Consider the following 24,179-nt stretch of genomic DNA (forward strand, 5'->3'; position numbering starts at 1 on the left):
TCACGCATGACAGCGTTCCAAGCGTCGACTCGTTAATTATTCACAACTCAGAGGGATTTTCCCGCGTTCCAAGCTCGTCGGGGAATTCCGGTTCGGAGCGCCTGCGCAGTCGGGAGCGTTTCGTTGCAAGCAGCAGCCCAGCGGGACCCGCCGAGGCGATGCGGCCGCGTTGGGGGCTCCTCTGGCTTCTCGGGGCCGCCGCTTCCTTCCTTCTGGAGGGCAGCCGCGGTGAGTTCCGTCCCGTGGCGTAGTTGGAGGAGCGGGGGCGCAATTAGCTGAAACTGGGGTCGGGAGAGGGTGGGTGGGTGCGTCACAAGGTCTTCAGGATGGGAGGCGCAACCCGCGATCGGACCACCGTTCTAGAAGATTTTCCCACCCCCCCCTCCGCTCCCCGGAAATCGCTGAAGGCGAGAGTAGAGGAGAGGAGTAGAGTGTGTAGAGGAGAGGAAGAGGAGAGGAGAAGGAGATGAGAGGAATAGTAGAGGAGAGTAGGAGAGGAGAGAGTAAGAAAGTAGAAAGTAGAGTAGAGGAATAGAGGAGTAGGAGAGGAGAGGAGTAATAGAGTAGAGTAGAGTAGAGAGTATGAAAGTAGAGAGTAGAGTAGAGGAATAGAGTAGAGGAGTAGAAGAGGAGTAATAGAGTAGAGTAGAGTAGGAGAGGAATAGAGGAGAGGAGTAGGAGAGGAGAGGAGAGGAGAGTAGGAAAGTAGAGAGTAGAGTAGAGGAATAGAGAAGAGGAGTAGGAGAGGAGTAATAGAGGAGAAGAGGAAGAGAGGAGAGGAGGAAGGAGAGAATAGGAAAGTAGAGAGTAGAGTAGAGGAATAGAGTAGAGGAGTAGAAGAGGAGTAATAGAGTAGAGTAGGAGAGGAATAGAGGAGAGGAGGAAGGAGAGAATAGGAAAGTAGAGAGTAGAGTAGAGGAATAGAGTAGAGGAGTAGAAGAGGAGTAATAGAGTAGAGTAGGAGAGGAATAGAGGAGAGGAGGAAGGAGAGAATAGGAAAGTAGAGAGTAGAGTAGAGGAATAGAGAAGAGGAGTAGGAGAGGAGTAATAGAGAGGAGGAGAGGAGGAAGAGAAAGGAGGAAGGAGAGAATAGGAAAGTAGAGAGTAGAGTAGAGGAATAGAGGAGAAGGAGAGGAGTAATAGAGGAGAGGAGAGTAGGAGAGAGGAATAGAGGAGAGAAGTAATAGCGGAGAGGAAAGTAGGAGAGTAGAGAGTAGGAAAGTAGAGAGTAGAGGAATGGAGGAGTAGGAGAGGAGAGGAGTAATAGAGAAGAGTAGGAGAGTAGATAGTAAGAAAGTAGAGAGTAGAGGAATGGAGTAGGAGAGTAGTAATAGAGTAGGAGAAGAGAGGAATAGAGGACAGGAGAGGAGAGGAGTAAGAGAGGAGAGGAGGACTGTAGAGAATAGAGTAGAGTAGAATATAGAGTAGAACAGGACAGGACTTCTAGTCCGTCCCCCTGCTCTGGCAGGAGAGCCTGGCCTATACCATCTCAGACAAGTGACCGTCCAGTCTCTTCTTTAAAACCTCCAGTCATGAAGGGCCCACTCTTTGCTTGGATGGGATCACTGAATTCATGAAATAATTAATTGTACCAATAAAGGAGAATATTTGTAGCTCAGGGTTGAAATGAGACGTCCTTGGCGCTCTCTGAGCTGGCTTGTTTTCTTGCAGACGTTTCATTACCAGGACTTGGTAACATCATCAGTACGAATCCTAGCACTGATATTCATGTCCTAGCACTGATGATGTTACCTTGTTTGGGTAACGAAACGTCTGCAAGAAAACAAGCCAGCTCAGAGAGCATCAAGGGCCCCTCAATAATTAATTTGTGTAATTTATGACAGTTGAAAATGCCCTGTTTGATTTCCTGGTGTTTTCCTTTCAAATCACGATGTCTTTTATTTTTTAACTCTTGTGTAGTCATTTCTTGAATTCTTGAAATGTTTTAAAATATATATTTTTTTAAAAAGAAAAGAGTGGACAAGAAGGGAGATTGCTATTATGGGCAGTTTGTCAGTGGGTGGGAGGAATGGACTGTCTCTTTGCAGCCTTTCCTAAATAAGCAGAGCTAAACAGGCCGTGGACATCTAATACTTAGTTTCACTTTTTTTAAGTTATTGCGATTGTGCGCACGAAGCAAACCGGTGGAAATAGCACTTAAAACCCACCTGTTGTACATCAATTGCAAATCCTTTTTGAAGCAAAATAGCTACACTTTTAGTTTTTGTCAAAGTATCTGTGAGGTAGACCAGTCCCATCCAATCCTTGGTTAATATTTATTTTTTCCCATTAAACGAGTTTCTATAAGCAGTGTCTGCCTTTAACTATTTTAAATATGCCAAGTTTACATTTTTTATTTTTTATTTTTTTGCTTTCTTGCATTACTTTTACTGTACATTAGCTTTATCTATTAATTTGTTTGGCCCATTTATCAATATTTTCACAGTTCCAATTCATTTTGTAGCCTATACCATTTAACAGACATATCTAATGATAAAGCTTTCTATATTTACCATATTTTTCAGAGTATAAGAGGCACCTTTTTCCCTCCTAAAAGAGGATGAAAATTTGGGTGCGTCTTATACACCGAATGCCCAGCCTCTGAAACAGAGGGGATTACAATATAGCAGTGGTGTCAAAACCCGATTTCATTGAGGGCCGCATCAGGAAAGCTGGGTGGGCATGGGGGTGGTAGGCTTGGCCAGCTTGACATCACTCATGTCAGGGGCACTTGTGGTGGCCCGGGCGGGGCTGGGGGGGATCCATTGTTTCCAGCAGAGGAAGGCGAGGCCAGGGAGAGCACCAAATCCTTGTCCTCCAGAGCAGAGGTCTCCAACCTTGGCAACTTTAAGACTTGTGGACTTCAACTCCCAGAATTCCCTTCAACGCCCTTCAATTCTGGGAGTTGAAGTCCACAAGTCTTAAAAGTTGCCAAGGTTGGAGACCCCTGTTCCAGAGGAGCCTTGCCGTCTACTGGTGGACAAGTGCTAAGGCAGGACTTTCCTTCCTTCCTTCCTTCCTTCCTTCCTTCCTTCCTTCCTTCCTTCCTTCCTTCCCTCCCTCCCTCCCTCCCTCCCTCCTTCCTTCCTTCCTTTTCTTCTTTTTCCTTCCTTCCTTCGTTTTCTTCTTTTTCCTTCCTTCCTTCCTTCCTTCCTTCCTTCCTTCCTTCCTTCCTTCCTTCCTTCCTTCCTTCCTTCCTTCTCTTCTCTTCTCTTCTCTTCTCTTCTCTTCTCTTCTCTTCTTTTTCCTTCCCTCTTCATTTTTCTTTCTTCCTTCCCTGCTTTCCTTCTTTTTCCTTCCTTCGTTCCTTCCCACCTTTCCTTTTTCTTTGTCTTTCCTCTTTCCCTTTCTCCTTTCCTGTCCCTTCTTGGATGCTCAAATGCAAAAGGGGAACACATTTCTTCTTTTGCTTTGTTTTGCTTTTAGTTTGTTTTGCTAGCCCTATGCACGCGTACCCCACCCCACCCCACAACCATGGCGGGCTCCATTTTCGCCAACAAAGGCACCGCGGGCAGGTCCTTTGCCATTTCCATGGCTGTCCTGCAGGCCAGATTTAAGCACCCTGCGGGCCAGATCCGGCGCACAGGCCTTGTGTTTGACACCCCTGTAATATAATAAAGCCAGAACTGAAGATCGCATGCCAAAATTTCCTGGTTAACTTTCCCCAACCAGTTGTTCTCCATCCCTGGCCCCTGCTTGTCCCAATTATATTTGAGTAAACCAGGGGTGAAATGCTCCCGGTTTGGACCAGATCGCCCGATCAGGTAGCGATGGCGGCGGGTGGTTCGGAGAACCGGTAGCAAAAATCCCTGTGCACCCCACCCCCATCATGCCCAGCTGAGCCACAGGATCATCAGAGGCTTTTTTTTTTTTACTTTTAAAAGCATTTTTTCTACAACCTCTTCCGACGAAAAAATGCTTTTAAAAGTAAAAAAAAAAAGCCTCTGATGATCCTGCGGCTCAGCTGGGATTGTCAGAGGCTTCTCAAAGCGTTTTTTTCTGCAACCTCTTTTTTTTTTTTTTTTTTTTGATTTATATGCCGCCCTTCTCCGGAGACTCAGGGCGGCTTACAATGCGTTAAGCAATAGCCTTCATACTTTTGTATATTTATACAAAGTCAGCTTATTGCCCCCACAAACTGGGTCCTCATTTCACCTACCTTAGAAAGGATGGAAGGCTGAGTCGACCTTGAGCCTGGGGAGATTCGAACTTAGAGTAATTGCAGACAGCTGGTGTTAATCACAATGCTTTTAGTCTGCTGAGCCACCAGGCCCAATCTTGGCCGAAGCGGTGGTAAAAAAAAAATGCTTTGAAAAGTCTGACGATCCCAGCTGAGTAGCCTGATGGTAGAGAGGCATTTTTTAAAAAGCCTCTCTGACGATCCCAGCTGAGTTGCCTGATCGGCAGAGGGTTTTCAAAGCATTAGAAAAAATGCTTTGAAAAGTTTTTTTTAAAAAAAAAAGTTGGCCACGCCCACCCACTCTCATTACCCCACCACCACCAAGCCACACCCACAGAACCGGTAGTAACGAATTTTATATTTTACCCCTGGAGTAAACCGTTTTTGCAGCAGTCTTGCATTCGTCTCTCAGGGTAACGACCTTGAAGACTCCGGAGTGTCTCTTGAGAGGCCCACTTCTTCCCGCTTCCCTCCCTCCAGAGTTCACAGCAGGCTGACAGCCACAGAATGCGAAGCTCAAGGGTATCATGGCAGCTCTTGACAGCCCCTTATTGCACCTCATGATGCAACTCCTCCAGAGTCTCAGTCTGCAACCCGTTTCCAAGCACCCCCCTAACTCCACCCTGCTCTTGTTTCTCCCTAGGCTCCTCCCCCCGCATCATCCGTGTGAGCTACTCTTCTGCGACTGAGGTTTGTCCGGGACTGCCACTCTTCTCCGCCGAGGGTTATGTGGACAATCAGCTCATCACTCGCTACGAAAGCCACACCAAGAAGATGCATCCTCGGGTACACTGGATAAATACACTGGAGAAGGACGATCCCAAATTCTACAACACGTACATCCGGATTTTGCAAAAAGACCAAGAGGACTTTCAAGAGAATGTGCAGATGCTCCAGAAACGCTATAACCAAAGTGGAGGTGAGTGAGCAGTGAGAGGGAAGTGGATGCTATCCTGATTTTCTGGATGGATGTTCTGATTTTTTTTTTGCCAATGTGTAAGACAGAGCATTTCTTAGATGAGATTTGAAGTTGCTACTTGTTTGACCAATCTGACACATAGTCAAGGTCTGTTGTGACTCTGTCCTCCGAGCCTATCTTATCGGAGGAAGAAGGCTCCGAACATGAAGGAGAGGAGTCGGCCAGGCCTCCCTCTCCAGGCCCCTCCTCTCTGGCAATGCCTCAGGTGCCGGCCAAGGAAGAGGAGATTAGCCAGGAGCCAGGTGTCTCCGATGATAGCAAGGGAGGCGATCTGTCATTCCTGGATCCACGCCAATGAAGGCGTGATAAACGGTTGCAGCAGTTGAGGAGGCATGCCAGGGATTATAACTGAGTCACTGGACCACACCCCAGAGACTATATAAGAGAGTGTGGTGGCTATTTAAGACTCTGTGACGGACAAAAACTAACTCTGGCTAGTCACTTTGAACAACGCCTAAATCTGCCGAAGGTTTCTTGTTTTGAACTGGACTATTTGCAAACTGTGTGTATTGCTGTTTATCTGGTGAAGGGATATTAAGTAAAAGCACTTGGCAGTCAGTGCTCGTATTGCTGCCAAGTTTCTGATAACAAACTGTGTGTGTGCCAAGTGCTTCCTTTAACCCTCGGCTGGCTGTGTATGTGTGTGGAGACGGGGACAGAACAAGGTCTTTTTGAAGGGTAGCAGCATTGTCGGTGGTTTTGAATAGCTTTACATCATCAGCAAAGAGAACACAGTTACTTTTAATATGATCACAAAAGTCATTTATGTAAAGTATAAAGAATGCTGGTGCTAAAACCCTGCCTTGGGGAACACCGCTGTTAACAGGTACAGGATTTGATAGAGTGCTTCATATTTTGTTGCCTGTTAGACAGGAAAGCAGCTATTCATTTATGCAGGAGTCCAGAAATGCCATAAGATTTTAGTTTTAGAAGTAGTTTGTCGTGTACCACTGAATCAAAGGCTTTACAGAAGTCTACATAGATTGCGTCTATTGCTTCGCCCTGATCGAGATGTGTAGGTTATATGTTTTTGCAGTGTAGTAGTTGCAGATTACAGGATAATTTTTTCATGAAACCAAATTGTTTATTGGAGAGTAGGTTGTTTGTCTCTAGGTGGAGGGTAGTGGATTGGTTAATGATAGATTCCATGACTTTGCAGGTGACGCAACATAAAGAGATTGGTCTGTAATTTTCAACTATGTTGGAGTCTCCCTTTTTGAAGATAGGGATGACCGTGGTTAGTGACCATAGGTTGGGCAAGGAGCTGGTTATTTATTTGAAATTATTTCTTATTTTTTATTATTATTTTTTATTATTATTTTTTCTAATAAATAATAATTTATTATTATTTGAAATAATTATTTGAAAGTGATCTCAGGAAAGGCAACCTTGCTCCAGTGCCAGGAGATTTGGGCCTCCAAGTAATCCTGTCTTAATTAAGGAGACTTGGACACTGAAATAATAGAAAATATGTGTAGCTTGGATTTTGGCAGTGGTTTGTTCTCCAAGCTTGTTTTGAATCTTGGACACTGCACAAGGAATTTCCCAGCCTTGTGCCAGGCTCCAAATAATGCACCCATCACAAATCGAACTCCAAGGCATTGCTCCTCCTCAAAGAACAAATTTATTTAGATACGTCATCTTGGCACTACTGGTGAAAAGCCAGTACTAAAATTCCCGGACTTTTCACCCCAATATAAGTTTCAGTTTCTCAAGTTTCCAAAACAACTGTTACATTGTCCAACCAAGGTGGGAACTGGTTGCTTGGCAACATCTCCTCCTTCTCCGGTCAGCCAGCTGTTGGAATGTGGTCGACTCATCAGTTAGGAATGCTGTTTTGACTGAAGGCTCCATCCCCACTTCAGCTCCAAACTGTCAAACTGAATCCATGTCAGAATGCCCAAGGATACAAACAATCCTACACCCCAATCAATTTCAGGCTTGACACCTCATTTATAGTGAGTTCCTTCATAGTGAGGCTGAGATCTTGTCTTACAGATCCCACGTTCTGTCTTGACCTCGGCTGGTCTCCAAGATCTCTTCCTGTAATCCCTGTCTTCCTTGCTTTCTTGTCTTAGCAGTCACAGATTCTGGAGCCCCCCGCAGGGAGCGGCTTTCCCCGATCTCCCAAGAGAGCTTTTCCTCCTTAACTCTGGTGATGCTTCTTTCAGGGTTTCACATTGTCCAGATGATGATCTCCTGTGAAATACGGGAAGACGGGAAAAGGAGCGGTCGCTGGAAATACGGCTACGACGGGCGGAATTTCCTCGAGTACGACATGGAGACCGCCATCTGGACCACAGCCGACAAGGAAGCTCAGGGAATCAAGCGGAAATGGGAGAGTGAAACGGCCATCAAGCAGCGCTTCACGGGCTACCTGGAGAGCACCTGCCAGGAGTGGCTGCAGAAGAATGACCACTACAGATCGAAGTCGTTCTTGAGGAAAGGTACGGAGAAAGTGTGTGGGAGCTGCATCTGCTACTCCACATATAGCTTCGGTGTGTTCAGGCCTTGTAAGGTTTTATCCTGTTCATTGCTTGCCTGGCCTTCAGACGTTGTGGGCAGTTCATCACTGGAGGTTTTTAAGAAGAGACTGGACAGTCACTGGTCTGAAATGGTACAGGACAGGGGTGTCAAATTCAAGGCCCGAGGGCCAGATCCAGCCTGCAGGGTTCTTAGATTTGTCCCATAGGGCCACCCTGGAAACAGTGAAGGTGCCTCTGCCTGTGAAAAGGAGCATGGGAGGGCAGCATGCAGCTCTCCTGAAGTCCGTTTTCACTGGCAGAGGGTTGCAGGAGGTCGGCGCAGCCAAAAACAGAGCTCTGGAGCCTGTTTTCGTTGGCAGAGTGTTCGGGCACCACCGGCGCAGTGGTGAAATCCTACCGGTTCTGTCCGGTTCGTGCGTACTGGTGGCGGTGGCGGGTAGTTCAGCAAACCAGTAGCAGTGGCGGCACGAGGCTCCGCCCACCTGCCCAGACGTCGTTACTTCCTGGTTTTTAACCATCTGCGCATGCACAAAGCCTCCTGCACATGCGCAGAAGGTCAAAAATCAGGTGTGACACACACGTGCCGAACATGCAATTCTGAACCGGTAAGGAAGGTAAGTAGATTTCACCCCTGCACCGGCGTCCCCAACACAGGTGATGTCGAGCTGGCCACGCCTACCCCGGCCACACCCACCCTGGACCCCAAGATCAAACACAATCCTGATGTGGCCCTGAATGAAATTGGATGTCAGCGTTCCAAATTAGGCTCTCTTCCAGCGCTGACATGAACGAAATGAAGCAGAGAGCAGAAGCGTTGATTTATTGCTGAGATGAACTTTTACCTAGTTTTCTGCATGCAACAGATAGTGTTACCTGGGTGATGGAGGGTGGGGGGCACATTCCTGTGAAAAGAACGTGCCGGGACGTAGAGATGGATCTGCATGATGGCCAATGGGACATTGGGGTTGGAGAGCGGAAGAGGAGGGGGTTGGAAGGAGAGGCCAGTTTGGCTGCAACTTGAATCAGGAATGTCGGATTTTTTCTATTCTTAAATAAAAGTGATTCATTAGAGACTTTGCGTTTGAGAATGAAGTTTATTTAAGATAGCACCGAAGCCTGACATTGAGTTTGACACCGCTGGTATAGGATCTCCTGCTTGAGCTGGACTAGAAGACCTCCAAGGTCCCTTCCAGCTCGATTCTGATTCTGATTGCCTTTGCTCACCAGAACATTGTCAAAGGACTCTGGGACACTGCAACAATCATAAATCTGAGTCAGTTGTCAAGCATCCAAATGTAAAACACGTTACCGTGGGGATGCTGCAACTGTCGTAAGTGTGAAAAATGGTCATGAATTACTTTGTTCTGTGCCGTTGTAGCTTTGAATGGTCACTAAATGAACGGTTGTAAGTCGAGGACTACCTGCATTTAATAAAGCACTTTTATGTTTGTTTTTCTGGCTGAAAGAAACTGTTCAAAGCAACTTGGGTCTATTTGGTGACTCTTAGTTCTGGTTGCACGTGTGATAGCAATAGCACTTAGACTTATATGCCGCTTCACAATGCATTACAGCCCTCTCTAAATGGTTTATAGAGTCAGCTTATTGCCCCCAACAATCTGGGTCCTCATTTTACCCACCTTGGAAGGATGGGAGGCTGAATCAACCTTGAGCCTGGTGAGATTTGAACTGCCAAATTGCAGGCAATGGGCAGTCAGCAGAAGTGGCCTGCAGTACTGCACTCTAACCACTGCTCCACCGCAGCTCATGATGCACAAGTCATGATGATTTCTGGGGAGGCTCAGTTTTGATCCTAAACCTCTTTCTTTTCAGAGCGTCCAGTGGTGGTGATGAGCAGCAGGACGGAGGCCGAGGATGGGATGGAGACGCACGTCTGCCGAATCCATGGCTTCCACCCCAAGGAGATCGATGCCTCCTGGAGGAGGGATGGGGAGGTCTGGGAAGAGGAAACCTTCCGTGGGTTTCTGGCCCCCAATGCAGATGGGACCTACTACTACTGGATCAGCATCCAGATCGATCCCAAAGAGAGGGACCGCTATCGTTGCCACATGGAGCATGACAGCCTGCCGGAGCCTCTGGACTTGGAACTGAAGGGTGAGAAGTTGCAGGGAGGGAAAGGCTGGGCTGTTTTTCCGACTGGAAGATTGTGGGAAAGAAATTGCGCCCAGATATTACCTTATTTTACCATTGTTTCCTTTTATGGTTTGTGGATGTACATTGAAAAGTCCACGGAACTTCCATGGAATTACTGTACGGACGCTCAGATAAATCTATCTATGTATCAGCCAGCCGTTGAATATTTAACCATACCATTCCATGAAGGATGTTCCATGAGTGAGATAAGCTGACTCAAATTTATTAGGATATTTGGGTTAAAAATTTGAGGATCACCTTGTCCCTGGATGAGCATATCTGCTGTTCTGCCCCAGCTACGGACCCCAAAGAACGCAGCACACACAAAGTCCGTTCAAACCTTAGTTTACTGAATAAACCAGTTTTTTACAACAACGGCTCTTAATTAATTGCATTAACAGCTGCCAAGAATTCAAAGAATAATAACTGAAAACTTACTATGGTTGGCAGAATGCCCAGAAGCAATTTGCAGAAAGCTGATAAGATAAGCAAGACAAGACACGAAGGTATGTGAACGAAGTTGTTCCCTGCAAATTGCTTCAGTCGGTGTTCCTCCTTAAATAGGCTAAAGGAGTGGCCAATTAGCCCCAAGCCTTACTCTCGAGGAGACCTCCTCCTGAGGAGCCACTCCTGCTTTTTGGCAGCTCTGTGCGCCTGTGCATCGAGAAGTGGCTCCTCCTCTTCGTCCTCTTCACTTATGGGAGCTTCTGGAGGTTCTGAAGGCCCTGGCTGAATCCCCACCTCTGGCACCCCATCTTCTCCAGCCTCCTCATTGTCCGACTTGAGTGCCAGCTGCACAGGCTGCTGGCGCAGCACCACACCAGCCTCCTCGCTGTCTGAATCAGCTACTAGCTGCACAGGCCGCGTACGGGCCATAACAACATCTGCGAGTATACAGGTAGTTCTCGATTTACGACTGCAATTGAGCCCAAAATTTCCCTGGCTGAGTGAGACGTTTCTTTTAAGTGAGTGTTTGCCCCATTTTATGACCTTACTTGCCATACTTGCTCAGTGAATCACTGCAGTTATTAAATTAGTAATACAGTTGTTAAGTGACTCTGGATTCCTCATTGACCTTGCTTGTCAGAAGGTGATCACAGGACACAGTGACGGTCATAAGTATAAGTCAGTTGCCAAGCACCCGAATTTTGATCACATGATCATGGGGATGCTGTAATGGTTGTAACTGTGAAAAATGGTCATAAGTCACTTTTTTCAGTGCCGTTGTAGCTTTGAATGGTCACTAAATGAAGTGTTGTTAGTCGAGGACTACCTGTGTAGGATTTTTGCAAAAATAAGGATGGGAAAGCTTATAACTATTTGTAGACCTGTTATGTGAGCGGAGAAGAACCTATCAGCTTTTTTTAAAAAAATCATCTTTAAACTCCATCTTTCAGCATTCGGCCGGGTTGGATCAGGAGTGAAATGCTCCCTGTTCGTATCGGATCGCCTGATCCGGTAGCGATGGAGGCGGATGGTTCAGAGAACCGATAGCAAAAATCCCTGCCCCCGCCTCCCTCCCCAATTGCCCAGCTGAGCTGCTCAATCATCAGAGGCTTTTTAAAAAACTTTTACAAGCATTTTTTCTACAACCTCTTCGGCCCAAAAAATGCTTTTAAAAGTTAAAAAAAAAAGCCTCTGATGATCGTGCGGCTCAGCTGAGATCATCAGAGGCTTTTTTTTAAAAAAAGAAAGCCTCTGCTGATCAGGCAAGTCAGCTGGGATCGTCAGAGGCTTTAAAAGCATTTTTTTAACAACCTCTTCAGCCGAAGAGGTTGTAGAAAAAATGGTTTTAAAAGTAAAAGAAAAAAGAAAAAGTTGGCCACACCCACTCAGTCATATTACCCCCCCCACCAAGCCACGCCCACCGAACCGGTAGTAACAAATTTTACATTTCACCACTGGGTTGGACGCTTTTATGTTCAATGTTAGATATATCTGACTTTTGGAGGTTTTTTTCTTTTTCCCTTTTTCTTTTTTTGCACACCCAGATTTTATTTCTTCATTTTCATTGTCGGGGTTGGACGTTTTTTGGTTTTTCTGTTTTGTATTTTATTCTTGTTAATAAATGAAAATTAATATATTAAAAACAAAGATATTCTGCTTGCTGCTTTCCTCCAAACCCAATCTTTCCAAAGCTAGAAAGCCCTTTTCCAACCCTTTAGCTAAAGTTACCATTCAGAGTGAATAGATGGTAGAATATGTGGGAAAAAATGTTTATCCCTTACGACGTAAAGACATCTGACATTTCTTAACTTGGCAGATCTCTTATTTTTCACATTCTTTTGAGATCTTTTCGCCCAATAAGCAGATATTTTGTGGTTCCCATTGAGTGATTTGCTCTTTCTCCCAATCCAGTTCCAGAATCCAGTTTTAACCTGTGGCTTATCATCGGCGGTGTTGTGGGTGTCGTTGCGGCATGTGGAGTTGCTGGGATCTTCCTATTTCTCAGTAAGTGTCCTCTTCTGGGTGATTGAAAGAAGATGGGCGATTCCTCCCATGTGTCTTCCTTTGGAGAGCTAGCTAGCTTGTTTGCTTACTTGCTGCTTGCATATTTGTTTCTTTATTCATTTATTTATTACCTCCCTTTATTCTTTTCACAACTAACTCAAGACAGTAAACATATCCAATACACCTTCCTCCTATTTTTTTCCACCACCACCACAACAATCCTGTGAGGTGGGGTTGGGCTGAGAGAAAGTGACTGGGCCAAGGTCACCTAGCTGACTTTCACAGCCAAGGTGGGACTTGAACTCACGTATGGTCTTCTGCTTTCTAGCCTGGTGCCTTAAGCACTGGACCAAACTGCCTCTCTTCTTCTTCCCTGTTTTTCCCAGCCCTCTTTGTGGAACATCTGAGATCTCAGCCTCTTGCTGGAACTTGTTCTGTCCCCGTACCACGCACATACCCAACCAGCCAGCCGAGGGTTAAATAAACTCTTCAAACACTCAACGTCAGTGATAAGGAACTTGGCAGCAACTCCGTGGCTGCCTGCCAAGAACTTTTACTCCGATAACACAGACAAAAATACACACAGTTTGAATAGTCCAGTTTGTAATTAAATCCACAGAGATTAGCTTTGTCCGTCACAGAGTCCGAATGGCCCCCACACTCCCTTTTATAGCCTGTGGGGTGTAGTCCAGTGACTCAGCTTAATCTCTGGCACGCCTTCTTTTCTGCTGCGCATGCTTGTCTCTTCGACGCTGGCGTGGGTCCAACCACAATGTTTCTTCATCACTATCCGACGGCTTGGAAACACCTGGCTCCTGGCCAATCTCTTCTCCTTCAGGAGACACCTGAGGCATTGCCAGAGAGGAGGGTCCTGGAGAGGGAGGCCTGGCCGTCTCCTCTCCTTCATGTTCGGAGCCTTCTTCCTCCGATAAGATAGGCTCGGAGGATGGAGCCACAACAGAACTCCAGCCTCAATTCAGTTGAGTCTGAGGTTCGGACAGTCCAGTCTTCTTCTGTGGGGTCCAGGACAACTCGCTGCGGCCAACTCGCCATGGCCAACTTCCCGTGGGACAAGAGTTACAGTAAAATGGAAGAAATGGAGGGATAGAATCATTAAAGAAAGGATGCCAAGGGAGGGACAAAATGAAGACGAATGATAATTATTTTAAATAGTTCAATTGTTGAATTGTCCTGTGGTGGGCTGGCCATGAGCGAGTTATCCTGCAGCGAGTTGGCTGTGGTGATTTGGCTGCAGCAAATTGACTGTGGTAAGATGGCCGCAGTGAGTTGGCTCATTCTGTTCAAAGTGAGCTCATTGAAGCTGATGCCTTCCTGTCATTGATTGGCTTCTCTTGTGGTTTTCCCCTAACAAGGTTTTCTTCTGCTTCTTGCCTCTCTTTTTACAACCTAGAATTCAAGAAAAGAGATGAGGAGCCAAGGAATGAAACTACTCGTGAGTAGAAATATTACAAATGTTTGATTTTTATGTTTTGAATCTGAGAATCAAGTCAGGCTGTGACTTGAGAGCAAACACGAGCAAAGATGTCAGAGAGAATGATGGGCAGGTAGGGTAGGGGGACAGTCCAGGTTCAAAATTCTCTCAGAGGGATATAAAAGTATTATGGGCTGCTTGGAACCCCTCAGGTAGGTTTCAATGAAAACATTCCTACTCTCCCAGTTGCTGCTTTCCCCATTTATTTATTTATTTATTTATTTATTAGATTTTTATACCGCCCCCTCTCCCGAAGGACTCGGGGCGGTGCACAGCCAAAGTTAAAAACATACAATATAAACAATTAAAATACGTTTAAAACAGAATTAAATCTAAAATGGCTCCCCAATTTAAAATGCCTTACCCATACCCCTATAAAAAGACGAATTTAAAATTTAAAAATTTAAAATTTCCACATTTAAAAAGGGGGAAGATTTAGGCCAGGCCAGCTTGATAAAATAGAAAAGTCTTAAGTGCGCGGCGGAAGGTGCGCAGATCCGGGATCCTACGTATCTCCGGGGGGAGCTCGTTCCAAATCGTAGGTGCCCCCACAGAGAAGGCTCTCCCCCTAGGGGCTGACAGCCGACATTGTTTGGCCGACGGCACCCGGAGGAGCCCCTCTCTATGGGAGCGTACTGGCCGGTGGGAGGCTATTGGTGGTAGCAGGCGGTCCCGTAAATAACCAGGTCCTGAGCCATGGAGCGCTTTAAAGGTGATAACCAGAACCTTGAAGCGCACTCGGAAGACCACCGGGAGCCAGTGCAGCTCGCGCAGGAGAGGTGTCACATGGGAACTCCATGTCGCTCCCATCACCACCCGCGCGGCCGCACTCTGCGCCAGTTGGAGCCTCCGAGTGCACCTCAAGGGGAGCCCCATGTAGAGAGCATTGCAGTAATCCAGACGAGAAGTAACGAGGGCATGAGTGACTGTGTGTAGGGAGTCCCGATCTAGATAGGGACGCAACTGGCGGATCAGGCGAACCTGATGAAAAATCCTCCCGGACACGGCCGTCACATGCTCTTCTAACGACAGCCGTGAATCCAGGAGGACGCCCAAGTTGCGAGCCCTATCCGTGGGGGCCAATGATTCGCCCCCAATAGTCAGCGATGGCATTAGCTGACTATATCGGGACGTCGGAAACCACAGCCACTCGGTCTTGGATGGGTTGAGCCTGAGCCTGTTCCTCCTCATCCAGATCCGTACGGCCTCCAGGCACTGGGACATCACTTCAAGGGCATCGTTGGGGTGATCCGGGGTGGAGATGTACAGCTGGGTGTCGTCAGCGTACTGATGGTACTCCACCCCAAAACCACGGATGATCTCGCCCAGCGGCTTTACATAAATGTTGAACAAAAGGGGCGAGAGGACCGATCCCTGCGGCACCCCACATATGAGGGGCCTCGGGGTCGACCTCTGCCCCCCTGTCAACACAGACTGCGACCGGTCGGAGAGAAAGGAGGAGAACCACCTTAGTACAGTGCCTCCCACCCCCAACTCTTCCAACCGGTGCAGCATGATACCATGGTCGATGGTATCAAAAGCCGCTGAGAGGTCTAACAGGACCTATCTCTGTTCCTCTCTTTGGAACAGCATAACACCCGATCACCGAGATTCAATTAGCCCCAAACAGAAGTGAAATGCTCCCGGTTCGGACCGGATTGCCTGATCCGGTAGCGATGAGGTGTGTGGTTCGGAGAACCGATAGCAAAAATCCCTGCCCCCTCCCTCCCCCCCCCGCCATGCCCAGCTGAGCCACACAATCATCAGAGGCTTTTTTTTTTTTTTACTTTTAAAAGCATTTTTTCAACTTCTTCGGACGAAAAAATGCTTTTAAAAGCAAAAAAAAAAAAAAGCCTCTGATGATCGTGTGGCTCAGCTGGGATCGTCAAAGAGATCGTCAGCTGATGATCCCAGCTGAGTTGCCTGATCGGCAGAGGCTTTTTTTCTTTTAAATGCCTTTGATGATCCAAGCCGAGTTGCGTGATCATCAGAGGCTTTTAAAAGAAAAAAAGCCTCTGCCGATCAGGCAACTCAGCTGGGATCGTCAGAGCCTTTTGAAAGCAATTTTTTACAACCTCTTCGCCGAAGAGGTGGTAGAAAAAATGGTTTTAAAAGAAAAAAATTGGCCACGCCCACCCAGTCACATTACCCCCCGCCCCCACAAGCCATGCCCACAGAACCGGTAGTAACAAATTTTAGATTTCACCACTGGTCCCAAACCTGCCTTCCATTTGGAGCAGGGCTGTCAAACTCCCGGCCCATGGGCTGACTGCGTCACATGCTGGCCATGCCCACACCTGGTTTAGCAAAGGGGTGGAAAGTCCCAATACGTCATGTGACACCGCCGTGACATGAGTTTGACACCCCTGCATTAGAGAGTATTAAACTCCTATATTTTCCCCCAAGCCTTGGGAGACTCTTTTGAGGCACCAGCTTTTGTGAAATGCATCTTTTGAAGTGGGGTCCTGGACAATTTGCTGCGGCCAACTCTCCATGGCCAACTTCCCATGGAACAACTCGCCATGGCCAACTTCCCGTGGGATAAGAGTTACAGTAAAATCGAAGAAATGGAGGAATAGAATCATTAAAGAAAGGATGCCAAGGGAAGGACAAAATGAAAGGCGAATGACAAAAACTAAAATCATTTTTAAATTATTTGAAGTAATTCAATTGGATTGTTGAATTGTCCTGTGGCGAGTTGGCTGCGGTGATTTGGCTGCGGCAAATTGACTGTGGCAAGATGGCCGTGGCGAGTTGGCTTTAGCGAGTTGTGCCATTCCATTCAAACTGAGCTCATTAAAGCTTATGCCTTCCTGTCATTGATTGGCTCCTAACAACGCTTTTGCTCTCTTCTTGTCTCTATACAACCTAGGATTCAGGAAAGGAGATGATGAGCCAAGGAATGACCCTTCTTGTGAGTAGAATTATTACAAATGTTTGATTTTTATGTTTTGCATCGGAGAATCAAGTCAGGCTGTGACTTGAGAGCCAACACGAGCCAAGATGTCAGAGAGAATGATGGGCAGGTAGGGTAGGGGGACAGTCCAGGTTCAAAATTTTCTCAGAGGGACATAAAAGTATTATGAGCTGCTTGGAGCCTCTCAGGTAGATTTGTTTGTTTATTATTACCATTACTATTTCTGAAAACTAACTGTATCCAGACAACACGCTGTCTATGTAAACATTGAAATTTTTATGTTTAATTTTAAAAAATCTATTAAAAAAAAAGTAACTGATGAGCGTGTTTTTTTTTTTAAATAGTTTTTTTAATTATTTTTTTTTTAAACACAAACATACAATACATCTTTTCGGAACGAAGCATTGATCCGGTCATAAGTTATTCAATTTCTAACTGATCTTTAACAAAAAAAAAATTGTTCTGTTTTTGCCATAATACTTTCCACACATCTCCACTAATTACTATCTTATAAAATATATATTAAAAAACCCCAAAAAGATTAACTCATATTAACCTACTCAAAACAATTACCATTCTATTAGTTCACCCTAAATCTTAATTTTCAAATAACACAACATAATACTATACACAATTACTTCCCTAAATTCTGTCTATTAACAATACCTTTATCCAAAAACCTGTTACGTACATCTTATTTAATAAATCATAACCCTATATCATTTCAGTTTTCTTTTCTTTTTGCTTAAATGAATGTATTCTTAAAAATATTCAAATCATTCCAATTGTTATGGATATTTAAACAATATTTTAACCGTTAATCCCAACATAATCATCTTTGTTTTTGCTATTTATCTCAGCATAATCATCTTTATTATAACTATTAATCCCAGCATAATCATTTTATTTTTACTGTTAATCCCAGCATAATCCTCTTATTTTTACTGTTTATCCCAGCATAATCATCTTTATTTTAATTGTTGATCCCAGCATAATCTGATGAGCGTGATGTTGACCCCTGTTCCTTTTCTGGTCTCTTGTGAATTGCAATTAAATAAATTGGGGGGCACAGAATCAAGTTTGTTTCCTGGTGACCGTAGAATCAAAGAAGCTCCTCTATCTCCTTAGCTTGGTTGAAGCTCTCCAGGAAGATATTTCAGTCCTCTTAGCCTTCTCTTCATCTTCTTTTTTTTTATAGGTGAACGTTCACTTATGACCAGTTGCTGAGCAACCGTTTGAAGGTACAATGGACCTCCTAAGGGGTACTTACAACCTGCTTCCAAAATGCCGAGGGCTGCCCACCTCTCCGTAAAATTTATGGCTGTTTGCAGCTTCCTGCAGTCACAGGACTGTGTTTTACGAGATGTTTTTGTTGAAAACCAGCATTGACTTGCAGTTTTCAGCAAAACCAACCCATAGTGAACAGTTTGACTGCCGAAAAAAAATTGTAAAATTGGGTGGGTCAACACGGGGCGACCTGTTTTTACCATCATCATGATAATGGGCAGTCTCAATTATGGACATAAGTTGAAAACTCCCTCTACCTCCCTCCCCCTTGTCAAGCCAAAACATTTTATTTTGTGCCTGGTTAGGTGGCTCAGTGGCTTAAGACACTGAGCTTGTCCATCAGAAAAGGTCGGCAGTTCGGCGGTTCGAATCCCTAGTTGTTGTGGCCCATACGCGGCCTGTGCAGCTAGTAGCTGATTCAGACAGCGAGGAGGCTGGTGTGGTGCTGCGCCAGCAGCCTGTGCAGCTGGTAGTCGAGTCAGACAATGAGGAGGCTGGAGAAGATGTGGTGCCAGAGGGTTAGGATTAGGGTTAGGGTTGTCTTGCTTATCTTATCAGCTTCCTGCAAATTGCTTTTGGGCATTCTGCCAACCATAGTAACTTTCAGTTATTATTCTTTGAATTCTTGGCGGCTGTTAATGAAGTTAATGCCTGATCAGCAGAGGCTTTTTTTCTGTTAAAAGCCTTTGACGATCCCAGCTGAGCCGCACGATCATCGGAGGCTTTTTTTTTTTTTTTACTTTTAAAAGCATTTTTTCGGCTGAAGAGGTTGTAGAAAAAATGCTTTTAAAAGTAAAAAAAAGCCTCTGATGATTGTACAGCTCAGCTGGGCAGGGGAGGGCAGGAATTTTTACTACCAGTTCTCCGAACTACCCGCCTCCATCGCTACCGGATCGGGCGATCCAGTCCGAACCGGGAGCATTTCACCCCTGGACTTCGGCCTACTGAGTTGTCCACATCCAGGAACAAAACTACGGGTAGATGGTTTTTGTCATTGTGACTCTGTCACTTTGACGTGCTTTGCTTGACCCTCCTGCAGAGATGAATTGACCTTTGCTTGTCCTGTGTTTTCTCCGCAGACTGAAGTGAAGTGAGATGGAAGCACAGGAAACGTTCCCGCATGGCTCTTCGTTCGTGTCAAGATGATGACTTCCTAGCTGTGTATGAGCCATTCGGAGTCCAATTGAATTGATGAAATGTTTGCAAATATATTCAGATGCTTGTAGGCTTTTTAACTGCTAGGATATTTAGCAAGTAGCAAAAGTTAGGCCGAGTTCACCACAGTGTGGTAAACAAAATAAGCCTGTGTCCACGTAGCTGCTGCATCAGAAGAAATATATAGTTTAAGATGAAGGCCTGCTTGATACAGCAAGTTTAAAACGAATAGCCGAGTTGGTTAAGGCACTTGGCAAACACAATTTAAGCTTAACTTAGCAAAATCTGTGAAGTGAGTCTTAAGGTTTGAGACCTTGACAAAGTGGTGACAACTGAAGAAAAGTTAGGAGGAGCTTCTGGCCTGGGATATGAATCCATTCTGGTTGCCTCCAAGTCTTGCATTTAGAATGGTGTTTTTCAGTCTTGGAACTTTAAGATGTGTGGACTTCATCTCCCAGAATCCCCCAGGACAGATTCTTGCCCAGGTTAAACAAAAAAATGATGCTTTAGAGCAGGGCAGTGGTGAAATCCAAATTTGTTTACTACTGGTTCTGTTGGCCTGGCTTGGTGGGCGTGGCTTGGTGGGCATGGCAGGGGAAGGATACTGCAAAATCTCCATTCCCGCCCATTCCAGCAGGAAGGATATTGCAAAAACTCCATTCCCACCCCACTCCTGGGGGAAGGATATTGCAAAATCTCCATTCCCTCCCCACTCCGGGGGGAAGGATATTGCAGAATCTCCATTCCCTCCCCACTCCTGGGGGAAGGATATTGCAAAAACTCCATTCCCACCCCACTCCTGGGGGAAGGATATTGCAAAATCTCCATTCCCACCCCACTCCTGGGGGAAGGATATTGCAAAATCTCCATTCCCACCCCGCTCCTGGGGGAGGATACTGCAAAATCCCCATTCTCTCCCCACTCCTGGGGGAAGGTTAGTGTAAAATCCCCATTTCCTTCCCACTCCTGGGGGAAGGATATTGCAAAATCTCCGTTCCCACCCCACTCTTGGGGCTAGCCAGAGGTGGTATTTGCCGGTGAACTGCTCAAATTTTCCGCTACCGGTTCTCCAGAACCTGCTGGATTTCACCCCCGGAGCAGGGGTGAGAGACTATGGCCCCTTTATGACTTGTGGACTTCCCCTCCCAGAATTCCTGAATCGGCGTGGACCTCCCCAGGGTACGTACAATCTGCTTCAAAAATTCTGAGGGCTGGCCACCTCCCCCACCTCCCCATGGCATTTATGCCTGCTCGCAGCTTCCTGCAGCCGCGTGACTGCATTTTACAATGTGGCAAGATCCCATCTGGGTCAGTCACCTTCACGTCAAGATTAATGACTTCCTGGCTCTAACTGATCTATTCCGGACTGCAATTGAATTGATGAAATGTTTGCAAGTGTTACTTGGATGACTGTAAGCTTTTTAACTGCTTGGGTGTTTAGCAAAACGTAGGCCGAGTTCAACACAGTGTGGTAAACCCAACAAGGCTAACGACAATTTAGGTCGGTCATGTTTATGGTAAGATGACTTCCTGGTTGGCTCAGGAATTCTGGGAGTTCTGGTCCGCCAGTCATAAAGGAGCCATGGTCCCTCCCCACCCTTCTTTGAGAAGACGAAGGGGGTCATATTGGCCATCGACTTCAGGGTAAACCACAAGTGCCTCTGGAGCCTCATTCTTGCCGCTTCTCCATTGGGGATTCTGATTGTGTGGAGACAAGAGGGGCACCTCCGAAATATTGGGAAAATGTTATGGGCACAGCCCCAAAATTCAGACACCTTCCTTTGAAAGAATTCACTGATAACTGACAATGTTCCTAAGAATCTTAATATATATTAATGGAAATGTGATCTCTCTTGCACTGCACCCTAGCAATACACTGAATTCTTTTCTGGCTTTTTTCTTTAAATTTACCTTTTAGATCATCCTCGCTTCACCAAATGCCATCATGTAGGCTGGTGACCCCCAGGGGGAGAGCCTTCTCTGTGGGGGCACCTACCCTCTGGAATCAGTTGCCCCCAGAGATAAGGAGAATCCAAGACCTCAGTGCCTTCCGCCGTGCCCTTAAAACCCACTTTTTCCAGTAAACCGGGCTGGCTTAGGAAGAAATTTTTAAATTTTTTAAATGTTTTAATTGGTTTGGTTTTTTAAATTTTTGGGCCAAATTTATATATATTTTAATTGTTTTTAATATTTGTATTTCATGTTTTTAATTCTGGCTGTGCACCGCCCTGAGTCCTCAGGGAGAAGGGCGGTATATAAATTGGGGAAGAAAAAAAAAAATTATTATAGATTGCTTCTGCATTCTCTCCCACCCAGTGGTGAAATGTAAAATTTGTTACTACCGGTTCTGTGGGCGTGGCTTGGCGGGGATAATATGACTGAGTGGGCGTGGCCATTTTTTTTTTTAACTTTTAAAACCATTTTTTCTACAACAACTTCGGCTGAAGAGGTTGTAAAAAAATGCTTTTAAAGCCTCTGACGATCCCGATTAGGCAAGCTGACTTGCCTAATCGGCAGAGGCTTTCTTTTCTTTTTTTAAAAAGCCTCTGATGATCCCAGTTGAGCCGCGCAATCATCAGAGGCTTTTTTTTTTTTTACTTTTAAAACCATTTTTTCGGCCAAAGAGGTTGTAGAAAAAATGCTTTTAAAAATAATTTTAAAAAAAAGCCTCTGATGATTGCGCGGCTCAGCTGGGCAATGGGGAGTGGGGGGGGGGCAGGGATTTTTGCTACCGGTTCTCCGAACCGCCCGCCTCCATCGCTACCGGATCGGGCGATCTGGTCCGAACAGGGAGCATTTCACCCCTGCCCCCACCCCACCCCATTGGCCCAGCCCCAGTTCCTCCCTGCTACTCTCCAACCCTATTTGGATGATACTATGATTAGTTACGAAATGTGAATAACACCAAGCGACTCTAGTACAGGTACTCCTCGACTTACGACCACAACTGAGCCCAAAATTTTCATTGCTAAGCGAGGCAGTTCAGTGAATGTTGCCTTATTTTAACAATCTTTCTTGCCAGAATCATTAAATGACTCACTGCAGTTAAGTCAGTAACATGATTGTTAAGTGAATCTGTCTTCCACATTGACTTTACTTGTCAGAAAGCCACAAAAGGGGATCAAATGACCCCGGGACACTGCAACTGTCATAAATATGAGTCAGTTGCCAGCATCTGAATTTTGATCACATGACCATGGGGATGCTTCAATGGTTGTAACTGAAAAACGGTTGTAAGTTCTTTTATTCAGTGCTGTTGTAACTTAGAATGGTCACTAAACAAATGATTGTAAGTAGAGGACTACCTGTATTTTAGAGCCCCAAAGACTGATAAGCTCAGGACTGTCTCGGTATTTAAACAATATCGAGAAAATAAATTTATGGCCCTTTTCAGTGAAAGGAAAATCTGTCTTGCCACCTCTGAGCCGACTGCGTCTATGTAGGCAGTCTATAGTTTGTATGAATAAGTGCAATGAAATATGGGACTCAACGTTGTGGGTTTAAAAAATAGTTCTATAAAAGTGTCCAGATACATTTCTCTTGAATAATTTTGCACTACAGAATGTCATTAGGAAATGACACACTTTTCCCTTTGCAAGTATATGTAGAATTATAACGTGTGACATATTTTATTTATTGATTTTTGTTCCAGCTCTTTTTATTTACATTTTTTTTCCTTCTCTTCCACAATATATGCACCACTGTTGCTATTGTTTTTGTGTTTTGTTGTTTATTTTATGAAAATAAAAAGTGCACACTGCCAACCTGCTCCAGTATATTAGTGTCATGTGGATGCTTAACTCAGAGCTGTCCCCTTTCAGAACGTGTTCCCCAATTAAGAAGCCTGCTGCCCAAGAGGGTGGTTGTGGAAATTTGTGTGTTTAAGAAAAAGGCCCCACACACCCAATCTTGGCTCCCTCCCAAGGTTCATCACTATATATCTTCTCATAGGTCCCTGGGGCTGTTGCTTTGTGAGCCATTGATGGTACTGTAGAATAGAATTTAGAATAGAATTTAGAATAGAACAGAACAGAACAGAACAGAATAGAATTTAGAATAGAATAGAATAGAATAGAATAGAATAGAATAGAATAGAATAGAATAGAATAGAATAGAATAGAATAGAATAGAATTGGAAGAGGGCTTGGAGGTCTTCTAGTCCCAACTCCTTGCTCATGCAGGAAACCCTATACCACTGATGGCTAACCTTTTTGCCATTGTGTGCCAGGAGTGGGGGAGCGTGAGGGTTGGGGCTTTTTCACACGCATGCGCACCCACACCCATAATTTATGCGCCTCGCGCATGCGCGCACAACCCCCTCCCCACTCCCCCTACTCTTGGCGTGTGATGGCCTGGTGGGCCTGATAGGCCTGTTTTTCTCTCTCCCCAGGCTCCAGAGCCTTTCTAGGAGTTTGGGGAGGGCGAAAATGGCGTCCCCCCCCCCCCCCGGAGATCCTCCGGAGGCTGGAAACAGACTGTTTCTCTACTTCTGGTAGGCCCAGAAGGCCCAAAAATCAGCTGGCCATTTCGCACATGTGTGCTGGAGCTGAGCTCACGTGCCCACTGATATGGCTACGCGTGCCATAGGTTCACCATCATGGCCCTATACCATTTTAGACAAATGGTTGCCCAGTCAAGTTTTTAAGAGACTGGGTGTTGGAACATTTACAACTTATGGAGGCAATAGAGATTCTCGGTCATCCAGGTCATGGTTGTCTCAAAGATGCATTTTCAGGAGGCAACTGGACTTCCTTGTTTTTTATTTGAAGACATTTTGCTCCTCATCCAAGAAATGTCTTCAGCTCTGACTGAAGAATTCCATTCCCCTCCATCCAGTCAGAGCTGAAGCTTTTTGGACGAGAAGCGAAACATCTTCAAAGAAAAACAAAGGACGTCTAGTTTCCTTCTGAAAAAGCACTTTTGAGACAACCATGACCTAGATGACTGAGAATCTCTATACACTTTTCATCTATGCAATTTGGAGTGAAAACCCCTCGAATGGTGTAGGAGTATGAACAGATTTCCAGGGGGAAAAAATAGACTACAGGAACCATTTGCACTACTCAGGTGACCCTGAGGAC

The 24,179-nt window shown here is 45.5% G+C and overlaps 1 protein-coding gene across 1 annotated transcript; it reads left to right on the top strand.

Annotated features, from left to right (window-relative positions):
• On the top strand, positions 1–22,874 carry LOC117668291 (class I histocompatibility antigen, F10 alpha chain-like). The gene is made up of 9 exons (XM_060685058.2): positions 1–228; positions 4,824–5,099; positions 7,331–7,606; positions 9,476–9,757; positions 12,155–12,247; positions 13,659–13,700; positions 16,612–16,653; positions 17,855–17,897; positions 19,023–22,874. Exons 1-8 carry the CDS (start codon positions 159–161, stop codon positions 17,881–17,883), a joined length of 1,110 nt encoding a protein of 369 aa, XP_060541041.2. The 5' UTR covers positions 1–158; the 3' UTR covers positions 17,884–17,897; positions 19,023–22,874.
• The last annotated feature ends 1,305 nt before the right edge of the window (positions 22,875–24,179 follow it).

This window comes from Pantherophis guttatus, chromosome 2 (genome assembly GCF_059756535.1).
Source record: "Pantherophis guttatus breed Tessera chromosome 2, ASM5975653v1, whole genome shotgun sequence".
NCBI lineage: Eukaryota > Metazoa > Chordata > Lepidosauria > Squamata > Colubridae > Pantherophis > Pantherophis guttatus.

Excerpts from the sequence above, each read along its gene's own strand:
- LOC117668291 (XM_060685058.2), top strand. The coding sequence starts at position 159 with ATGCGGCCGCGTTGGGGGCTCCTCTGGCTTCTCGGGGCCGCCGCTTCC. Across the intron at positions 13,701-16,611 it reads GCCAAGGAATGAAACTACTC|GATTCAGGAAAGGAGATGAT; the intron begins GTGAGTAGAAAT and ends TATACAACCTAG. Across the intron at positions 16,654-17,854 it reads GCCAAGGAATGACCCTTCTT|GTGAACGTTCACTTATGACC; the intron begins GTGAGTAGAATT and ends TTTTTTTTATAG.